This window comes from Oratosquilla oratoria, chromosome 31, assembly GCF_046742065.1.
Source record: "Oratosquilla oratoria isolate Oo_2021 chromosome 31, ASM4674206v1, whole genome shotgun sequence".
Lineage (NCBI taxonomy): Eukaryota > Metazoa > Arthropoda > Malacostraca > Stomatopoda > Squillidae > Oratosquilla > Oratosquilla oratoria.
In genome coordinates this window covers 40014760-40025137 of record NC_134807.1, presented here as the reverse complement: position 1 = coordinate 40025137, position 10378 = coordinate 40014760, and the positions used below count along the sequence as shown (strand labels likewise).

The following is a 10378-nucleotide window of genomic DNA, read 5'->3' as shown; positions in this document are numbered from 1 at the left end:
TGTAAGGAATGCTACCTAATGAAATGCAGTCTTCAGGTGATATAATCTCTAACAAGCTTTAACAAAAAAGAAAGAAAAAGAAACTAAACTGAACTGGCTAGCTGGCAATGGGAACATACAGGACTCTTTGCACTTGAAGTATTAACACTAACAAATGAAAATATGTTCATTCCAAAGAAAATTTAACATACTTTTTAAACTGGTAGCCTAGCTTATAGTACAAAAATAAACTTACATAACACAAAAAGAGCATTGTAGGTATTGTGCTTGAGACCCATTACCATTATTCTACTAAAGCCAATACAAGAATTTATTCATAACCTCGCTGACTATTAAAATTATAAAAATACTGATGTATAAAGCAATCTAGGAATAAATAATTGTGCAAAGAAAAATATATGTACATATAAACAACACTTTTTCCCATCAAAGTTAAAGAATCACAACATTTAACTGAACAACTACTTATAAGATCAAATCCTTAAGACAATAAATGATGCAATGTACTAAGTATAAACAAATTAAAAAGGAATCCTTTCATAATACCCAAACAGTACTTTTTATGACAAAAAACTGAAAACTTTGTGAAATAAAATTACAGATCCAGTTTTATTCTAGATTCAATAAATACTTGTCACAAGGATAATATTTTCTTGGAAAATATGCCTATATGAGGCCTATATGTCAATGTGAGGAATGCTACCTAATTAAATGTAGTCTTCAAGTTACATATAATCTCTTACAAGCATTAACAAAAAATAAAAGAAAAAGAAACTAAACTGAACTGGCTGTCTGGCAATGGGAACATACAGGACTCTCAGTACTTGAAGTATTATGACTAACAAATTAAAATATGTTCATTCCAAAGAAAATTTAACATACTTTTTTAACTGGTACTCTAATTTTTAGTACAAAATAATAATAATAATACTTTTATTTCAGGCACACATGGCCCATATATATATATATATATATATATATATATATATATATATATATATATATATATATATATATATATATATATATATATATATATATATATATATATATATATATTTTATATGTATTTCTTTAATCTGGAGAATACTTTCCTATTAGCAACTGAGAGGGACTGGAAGTAGTCATTCATGACTCTCAAAAGAATATACACAGTGTATGCCAACTGATATATTTTTGCATAGTAATAGTATTGAACAACTATTGACTCCACCGAAACTATAGTTTTTCGCCTCGTCGTGAGGCGTCTTCAGGGTGAGGACTGCTTTGTAGGATGCTCTGCTATATTGAAGGTCTTCCAACGAATAATGACCGCTGGTTGGATGGGCTGGCTTATAAGGCTCAGCCTGCCTAGCTCAGACGGAATACTGGCCTCTCATTGGCTGAGAGGTGCAGTATGGGATTTTGTCCGGGAGCCAAGGGGGTGGGATTTTGTCTGGGAGCCAAGGGGGTGGGATTTTGTCTGGAAGCCAAGGGGTGGGATTTTGTCTGGGAGCCAAGAGGGTGGGATTTTGTCTAGGAGCCAAGAGGGTGGGATTTTGTCTGGGATTCAAGAGGGTGGGATTTTGTCTGGGAGTCAAGAGGGTGGGATTTTGTCTGGGAGCCAAGAGGGTGGGATTTTGTCCGGGAGCCAAGGGGGTGGGATTTTGTCTAGAAGCTCTGGCCTGAATTGCTGCTGCTCTGGTTACTGGTCCTAGGCGCTGATTAACTAGCTGGACATGTTTCATTTGTTTGCGGGGCTGCTGCTGTCTAAGGGCTTGTTGTTCCTGGAGGGGGTTATTCTTTACATGGCGCGCGGAAGGGAGAATAAAATCGGCAGCTTGCTGTATGTTGATGGTAGGGCGCTGGCAAGTAATGGATACTGCTTCTGCAATCTGCAGCTTCCTCAAGGCAGACTCCTTGTGAAGAATTTCCGTTTGGTCTAGCAGCTTCTGTAGAGGAGGTTTCATGTTGTGTGTTTCAGTGAAATGCTCGAAAATTGATCCCTGGTTTCTATGGGGTTGTAGGCGACGTCGGAGTGTAGAGGAGGTCCTGCCAATGTATGTGCTGGAGCCGTCGCAACGGCCCTCCTGACATGAAAATTTGTATACAACATTGGTGGTAGCCTCACTCGGGGCCCTGGGCGCCGTGCTATTCCTCATTATCAGGGAACTAATGAGGTTAGGTTTGCAGAATATTCTCAAGTCTATGATGGCATTTCTGTTAGTTGGGGTGACTCCTCTCTTGATGATATTCCTAAGGGCATCACACTCCTCGCGGTACCGATCATGAAAAGAATTATGGTGGTAAACGGTGATTTTCTCCTTGGGAGGGGTGGGCAACTGGGTCGAGTCTGCAAACTGGTCCAGTTTTTTCTGTATGACTTTCTCGATGAGATGGTCTGCATAGCCGTTGTTGGTGAGGAGCTGGCGGATACGGTCGAGTTCTCTGTGGATCTCAGTCCAGCTACTACAGTGGGTAAGGGCCCTCTTCACATAGGAAGATATCACGGATATCTTGTATGAAACAGGACATTCTCCCTTGGCATTGAGGCAGCGGCCCACGTTGGTGGCTTTAGTGTAAACCTTAGTCTTGAAGCCCTGTTCTTGTTTAGAGATGTCCACATCTAGGAAGGGGAGGCACCCCTCTACACTGCGTTCACAGGTGAAGGTCAGGCTGGAATTACTTTCAAGAGCAGTAATCATGTGAGGAACCTCTTCGTCGGTAGTAGTGGTGATCAAGATGTCATCGATGTATCTCGCGTATATTCCTGGAGGGGGGTTATTGTTGAAAGTTCTTTTTTCCACCTGGGCCATATACATATTAGCAAAAAGTACCCCAAGTGGGAATCCCATCGCCACTCCATCAACTTGTCTGAATAATTCCCCTTTATGGGAGAGGAAAGGGGCCTCCTTGGTACACATCACTAACATGTCTCGCAGGACGTCTTCTGAGATGTCAAATACGGGTAGGTCACTTCTATAGACGCGGTCCATGATGATATCGATAGTCTCATTTACAGGAACATTCGTAAAGAACGATTCTACGTCTAAGGAAGCGATGTCGTGGCACGGTGGAGCTGTGCGAAGCAGGTCTATGAATTCAGAAGCTGAAGAAACTGAACGTCCCATGGGGACGTATGGAGCGAGGAGAGAGTTTAGCTTCTTGGCAACTTGGTAGGTGGGAGTGGTGATTTGTGAAATAATAGGTCTCAGGGGGTTACCTAGTTTGTGGGTTTTTACAGTGCCATAACTATAACCGGGACCATAGTCACCTATCACTGGATTAAAATACTTCGTCGAAGAGTTAGCTCTCTGGATGAGATGATTAATCCTCTTCTTCGCATTCTCAGTAGGATCCTTCTGGAGTCGCTGGAATTTTGCAGGATTATAAAGGATGGAGTCCATCTTGTTATTATAGTCAGCCTTATCGATGATGGCGTAGACTGCTGACTTATCTCCTTTGCGGATAATGATGTCGTCTCTCTGGCGTAACTCCTTGGCGGCTTCTTTTAAATCTCTAGTGAGGATCTGGCTTCTGTAATTTCCTCTGTCGCGTCCAGATTCTCCAATAAGGTCCTCTCTGATGGTAGGAGAAAGGGTTACCTTTCTCTCATTCTGCAGGGTGAGGAGCCGATCTATCATATCAGGCACTCAATTTCGATTCTCTTACTTTCAGGATGAGGCCGGCGAATGAAATGGCAGTTAAGCCCTAAGTTTAGGAGTGTCTCTTGCTGACTGGATAGGGTGGTGGTAGAGAGGTTGATGAAACCTTGAGCAGGCCTCTCGTTTCTTACAGGTCCTCGGTGTAGTGTGGTGAGCTTCTTCTGGGTTCTGGTGTTAGCAATCCATTGTTGGTGATGTTCGTATTCAACAAGGTGCCCAGTGGCTGCTTGTCTTATATGCTCTTGGTCTGTGGCAAAAGTGGCCCACAAGGCGGCTTTTTCTTCATTGGCTTTTTGGAGGCGGTCTTGGGCATCTTGCAGTCTCTTCTTAAGGGTAATGGTGGTACTATTGCGATTACCTGTGTGTCGGCTATTAATACTTCTGGGGCACAGGTTTTATCTAAGGCAATTCTGGTTGAAATCAACTGCACTAGTTGCTTTAACAATCTTCAAGACTGTATTCTTTAATCTGGAGAATACTTTCCTATTAGCAACTGAGAGGGATTGGAAGTAGTCATTCATGACTCTCAAAAGAATATACACAGTGTATGCCAACTGATATAAAACAGTTTGAAATGGATATATAAAAACTATGTACAAGGTGTATAAAACTATGAGAAGTTCGAAAATAAACCTACATAACACAAAAAGAGGATTGTAGGTATTGTGCTTGAGACCCATTACCATTATCCTACTGAAGCCAATACAAGAATTTATTCATAACCTCGCCGACTGTTGGAATGATAAAAATACTGATTTATAAAGCAATTTACAAATGAATAATTATGCAAAGAAAACTATATGTATATATAAACAACACTTTTTCCCATCAAAGTTAGAGAATCACAACATTCTCAAATGCTCTGGCTGATCTGGCTGGTGATGTTTCAACAGATTAAACAGAGACAGCACCTTTGGGCTAACAGGAGCCACCTTCTTTTTTTGGGGGGGTCGTTTTTGGATTTTGGTCCTAGAATTTGGGTCGATCTTCATGAAGAACCTGCATGGAAAATTCAATTTAACATTTAAAGTTACTTTAGTCATGGAGTGCTATTTTGGATTGTAAATGAAATACATGTATTTCAGCAACTATCTTTATTGAATCTAGCTTTACTGATCCACTTGAACAAGTACCTCTGAACAAACTCCAAAGTAAACCCAGCATTTGATGGGTATTTTACATCTATGATGAAAAATAGCTCAAACATGAGAGCAAAGGCCTGGATGAAGCATGGAATGTCCCTCATGACGATCACTCCATCTGATGCCAAGTAGAAATTTGATCCATTGTAAAGGCAAGGGGTTCCTTAAAAAAATATATAAACACATTTAATGACTTGATACTTAAAGACCTAGAGAAAGGTGACTATTGTGTGAGGCAAATATCACTGCAATAGAAACATATTAACAATTTCAAGGCTTCTAAACACTCATTTGCCAGGGCTCAACATTAACAGCTCTTTACTTGTTCAGGATAAGTAGGAATTCAAAAAAGGAAATCATGGTTGGACAAACACATATACTTACCAACTGCAATCAAACATGGCGTTTTTGGGAAGTCTGGTTCCTCTGTCAGTCTGTTCACATCAGATGGTTTCTAGAAAAGAAATAGAGCAATTAATTATTCATATAATTTCAACATAAAAAAAATTTTCAAGTCATGTGTACATCACCAATAAATTCTCAACTTAATATATTGCCTAAAATGTCCTGGATACTGAATAATTCTAATATTATTTAGTCTTTATGTTATGTTGCAGCTTTTTTAAACTTTTTTTTTATTGCAACTCGAAAAAGGGATTCTTTTTCCTCTTGATAGTATGCCATGATGAGGGTGATTGTTGCCACCTGGTAGGGCAACTGATTTCCCACTTCTTCACATGCTTTTTTTGCACATCTTAGTCTGCCCCTCAGTTTCTTTGCAAGTTTGGATTTTACTCTGCTTTCTTCTTCAAAAGAGTCAACAATAAGTTGCTGCTTCTCCCCAAAAGCCTCCAGCATTCTGCCTTGACAACTGAAGCCCATTAGTTGTTGAAAGTGACCATCCAAAGCTTCTGCTGTAAACAGAGCTGGCCATTTGTCCCTCAGTTCGAATATGCTGCAGCCCTTCATAATCATTACCCTCTGATGGTAATACTCAAACTCGGGACCAGATTGTCCCTCAGGGGGGGTCAGGCAATCTATTTGTTGGTCCATAACTTGATTTTTTTATTACTGCACCTTCTTCACTGTCAGAATCTTCAGCAATTCTCTTTATTTTGTACTGCCCACGCCTCTCAGTCTCCGCTCTAGCAACCAGCTGGTTGAGAACAGAATCATATCCTCTGCCAATACTGGTGCCAGCCACTTGCACATCTTTGAGGCATGGGAAGATGTCAATCACTTTTTTAGCAATCACCTCCATGTGGCACCGATAAGGCTTTGGTTGCATCTGAAGTACTTTGGCCACCACATGTCTGACAATGGCCCTCCTATCTCTGGGAGACAGTTCTGCAGCTCCACCTTGCTTCAGCACTCTATGAACTGCCTTCCTGACCCCCTTTGGCCTGTCTTCCATGTCCTCAAATGTCAGCTCAACAGTTGAGGGCCATGTTGCACAGTGAACACTTGGGGATGGTGACTGGCTGTCAGGAACTATGGACCTCAAGGGGGTGCGAGGTATCAGTCGTAGGGGACTGCTTGCCTCACTGACAACTTGAGGGTTATCATCCACTGTAAAATATAACAAATGAATTTAATTAAACTGACCAGGTTCTGCCCAATGTGGTTGGCCCTGATTGGGACCACATCCCCACCCACTTATCATGGCTAACTCTAAATCGGGCCTGCCCATTCATAGCATTCATTTGATTTCTTATTTTTCCCAAAATGCTGTTTAAGGTATTTCAATTTCCAATACACATTCTAAGCACAGATTTCTATTTTAAAAAGGCCAGGAAGTGTACTCACTTTGTTTACTGCTACTTACAGAAAATATATTTTACTGGCTTAATTCTGTCTTGATGTTTTCATGTTGAGATAATGATGGATGCCTGTGAACCCATTTTAGGGGTAAGGACTTGTCAACCCAAGTTAAATCTCCTACAGACACAAACATACCACTTGACTTACCCTGGGCTGTCCATGTCTCCATGAGGGCTCTGGCCTTTATAGGCTTTAGTGCTGCATGAAGGTCGATGTCTTTTATAAGCCTCAACTCATTAGCTCTATCCACTCCAACATCCTCCAGGCACTTCATCACTTCTTCTAGCTTGTGTTCAAGCTTAAGTTTCACCAGCCCGACAAGACTAGGTCTTTCACTTCATCCATGTTTAAAACTGATACAACCACTGGAAAATGACAGTATGTAGTCCAGAAACAGCTACACACAACCAAATGCAAGATATGAGATGTATATAAAAAAAAATCAATTCAAATCTGTTTGGAAGAGGTATATGTGATAAGCTTAGCATAACTGGCACATGTTAAGAGTTTATTAAATGAAGAAAATTCTGACAAGTATGTAAAGAGAAAATCAGCTTTTTTATATTTGAAAAATAGAATAGTTTGCTTTTTCACTTTCAGTGAGATGGGGGAAGAGGTCTGAAAGGTATGCAAGTTCAACAAAAGTGCTTAGGGCAAGAGAAAGATTCCATGCTTAATTTTTTTTTCTTACCTACCTACATAATTTTTTCAAGACATGTTAATCTAAACAAAATTTTTGAGGCTGACTTGTATTTGCATTGCACATAAATCTGCTTGTCTACATATATTTATGTAGGAACAGTGTATTTTAATGATGTTCCCCAATCCTGTCCAAGCTTGTAGATGCTATGGGGTGCATAACTCAGAATATGACTCAAATTTACACATTTTGTACTCTTTACAGACTGTGAGGATCCATGACAAATTAGCAAGCCAAAGGTTGGCACAGAAATGAACTGATAGGTTTGCACAACAAAAAACAAAGTCATTTCTTTCACCAAAATAAGGATAATTTTTCCTACCAGAAAAACATCCTCGCTCTTTTCTAGAAGCAAGGCTTGGTCTTTTTTGTACTTGGTACCTTTAAATACTACTGAATTGGCCATGACTGTATTTGAATGTGAAAAGTGTTGACCAGCTATTGCTGTTTTAATATGTCCATCAAGAATGTCAAGCTTGAAATCTATCGAATGTTTTATTTGAAAGGCAGCAGGGAAGAGACAACCAGCACTGTAAAATGCCTGTAGCAACTGATGTCTTTTGGCAAGTGATTTGGGGAGATTTTTTAAATTATGAAGACCTCTAGCACACTTTTTAAAGTATGAATGTTTGCTCTCAAATCTCATTGTCCACAATCGGATCAGTGGACCAAATCTGACAATTAGCTCAGGGTAGTGACAGAGAAAATTATATTTTGGTCTAAGGTTGATGTTTGGGAATATGGTAGCTCTGTAATCAATATAATACTCAATTAGAGAAGCCAAGAAGACAATCTGACCTTGGGCTATAGCTGGAGCACAAACCAATTCAACTATTAACTTTGATTTTAAATATAGCTGCCAGGCTTCATCATTGGTATCTTTAACTAAATTCCCAATATACACAGAAAACAGCCTGAGAAAAACCCAATTTTCAACAACATGGCCCACCAGTCTGTCATTATTCCTAGTTACACCGCCTGGTCTATCCAAGCTATCAGTTCCTGATAAGACCAGGTTAAATATCCTGCTATTCAGTTTGTCATAACTAAACCACTTCTTGTTGACAAGATTATGTATGATGAGTGGCATGTCATATGACACTACACCTTCAAAGAGGTCATGCCCCAAGCAAGTCCTGGATTTGCAACATGAAAATGTGTCAACTGGTTAAAAACTGAATCAAATTTAATACCATGATGAGAAGCAAGGTTAGCATGCTCATCAATGTATTTAATATCCCTGGTGTAACTCTCTACAGATCTCCTAGTCCCAAGTTTGTATGGTGTCTCTCTAAAGGAGTCCAAGTCAAGTGTGCAAAATCTGCAAAAGTATTGGTGTCTAAAACTCTCCACAAATCCACCAATTCCATGACATCCAAGATTATCTCCAACAATTGCACAAACAGTGCCTTTTCACCCTTAACAGTTTTCACTTCTATGCCTGTAGTTTCCAGTGACTGCAGATCTTTCACTAGTCTTGAAAACACTTTATCTTGCCCAAACTGCAGATCAGACTCGGTGAATAGCATAACCAGTTGCATATGGTCAATGGATGACCGTAAATGTGAATCAATATTAGCCAAGGTAAAATAGACACCTACAACTTTATGCTTCTTCCTGGCTGATCCCAGAGGATTCACCACTTCAAAGGCATCTTGGTACAAAATAATTTGGAATTATTCCTGCTGAAATAAAGCATTTGATCTAAATATTGTCCCATCTTTAACATCTATGAGTATCTCAGGCATCTCATTTTCTGCAGTACGAGCTTCTGGGACATTATGTAAATTTATGAAAGCAGGATAACTATCATACAGAAATTTTATACTCTCTTTAATTGGGATGTATTGAGCATATCTTGCACTGCTTTCATCATCATGTCCAAGATATATTGGTCTAGGACGCAAAGAAGGAAATTTATTCTCATATGTTTTTTTAGTTTGTTCTAATCTTAAGGGACCATTCATACTTCTCTGAAAAATCCCTGCTCCACTAACTGTCTCAAGAATTCCTTGAATGTTGTCATTTTCTACACCTGCCTCAATCAATTTTTCACATAATTTTTTTTGCATATGTTTATTCTCTATCTGTTGTATGCATCTGACTTCATCTAAAAAAAAATTGATTGTACTGTTTTGGCAGGTATCAAACATTTTGCTTCTAAATTCAAGTAAAATAATGCTAATTCCCTCAAAAGTAGCTCTTCCTTCATCTCATCCGAGAGCGAATCACCATCATCTGTATCATTATTCAGTGAAACATCATTTTCATCAATTTCCATTTCTATGATTTCATTTAAAGAAATCAGTTTCCTCTGTGCTAATTTGGAAACAGCTATCTTGCAATAATGTGTGAGTCCAATATCTGTTTCCTAGTTAGATGTGATGTAAAAGATGAGGTCACACCAAATGTTTTCTGACAGTTTTTAAAAGGACATGCTATTCTGTCACCCCAATTTTTCTGTGCAAGATGTTTTTTCAAATGGCAAATAAAATCTCTCAAGTTAATACATTTCTGTTGACAAAGGGGTTAAGTACACTTCAGAAGTACACTTTTGGATGCATTTTTGTCATTTAATGAACTACAACTAGACCTGTACTTATGCTCACGATACACGTGTGTCTTGAAACCAGAATATCTTGAAAAACTTTGCACACATTTTCCGATTCCACACGGAAATTGATAGTTTGGTGTATTTCTGTGATAATTATAGTGACTGACATAGACATTTTGTTTCATGTTTGATGCAGAGTATGTACACTGCTTACAATTGTACATTGCTACAGTTTAGTGAAATATTTGCCTAAACTATTTATGTGCACTGTAAAATCCAGTCAGTTACTTTCGAAAATTTGTGGCAACCAGAAAGTATCAATAATTTGCAGTTTAGGTCGAATTTACAGAGGTAAACAATCAATTGGCATCAGATGAGAAATTTGTGGTAACTAGAAAGATTCAATAATTTGCAGTTCAGGTCGAATTTACAGAGGTAAACAATCAATTGGCATCAAATGAGAAATTACTAAAAGAGTATAATGTGTCAGCTGCTAAGAAAAACAAATATACATACA

At 38.9% G+C, this 10378-nt stretch overlaps 2 protein-coding genes across 2 annotated transcripts; both read right to left on the bottom strand.

The window, feature by feature from the left end:
- Positions 1-4486: 4486 nt before the first annotated feature.
- LOC143041627 (uncharacterized) lies at positions 4487-6881 on the bottom strand. The gene is made up of 6 exons (XM_076213636.1): positions 6755-6881; positions 5859-6355; positions 5582-5767; positions 5171-5240; positions 4778-4949; positions 4487-4643 (listed from the first exon to the last, which is right to left on the bottom strand). Exons 1-6 carry the CDS (start codon positions 6879-6881, stop codon positions 4487-4489), a joined length of 1209 nt encoding a protein of 402 aa, XP_076069751.1.
- A 514-nt stretch (positions 6882-7395) lies between these two features.
- Positions 7396-10036, bottom strand: LOC143041626 (uncharacterized). Its single transcript, XM_076213635.1, has 5 exons — positions 9917-10036; positions 9459-9678; positions 9277-9342; positions 8565-8961; positions 7396-8443 (listed from the first exon to the last, which is right to left on the bottom strand). Exons 1-5 carry the CDS (start codon positions 10034-10036, stop codon positions 7396-7398), a joined length of 1851 nt encoding a protein of 616 aa, XP_076069750.1.
- Between the last annotated feature and the right edge of the window lie 342 nt (positions 10037-10378).

Bases quoted from the DNA above. Each gene is read 5' to 3' on its own strand.
- LOC143041627 (XM_076213636.1), bottom strand. From the start codon at position 6,881: ATGAAGTGCCTGGAGGATGTTGGAGTGGATAGAGCTAATGAGTTGAGG. The intron at 6,356-6,754 runs GTAAGTCAAGTG...TATATTTTACAG, and splicing joins GGAGACATGGACAGCCCAGG to TGGATGATAACCCTCAAGTT. The intron at 4,644-4,777 runs GTACTTGTTCAA...TTTTCCATGCAG, and splicing joins ACTTTGGAGTTTGTTCAGAG to GTTCTTCATGAAGATCGACC.
- LOC143041626 (XM_076213635.1), bottom strand. From the start codon at position 10,036: ATGTCTATGTCAGTCACTATAATTATCACAGAAATACACCAAACTATC. The intron at 9,343-9,458 runs GTTTGATACCTG...TGATTGAGGCAG, and splicing joins CTTGAATTTAGAAGCAAAAT to GTGTAGAAAATGACAACATT. The intron at 8,444-8,564 runs GTAGAGAGTTAC...TTGCAAATCCAG, and splicing joins AACTTGGGACTAGGAGATCT to GACTTGCTTGGGGCATGACC.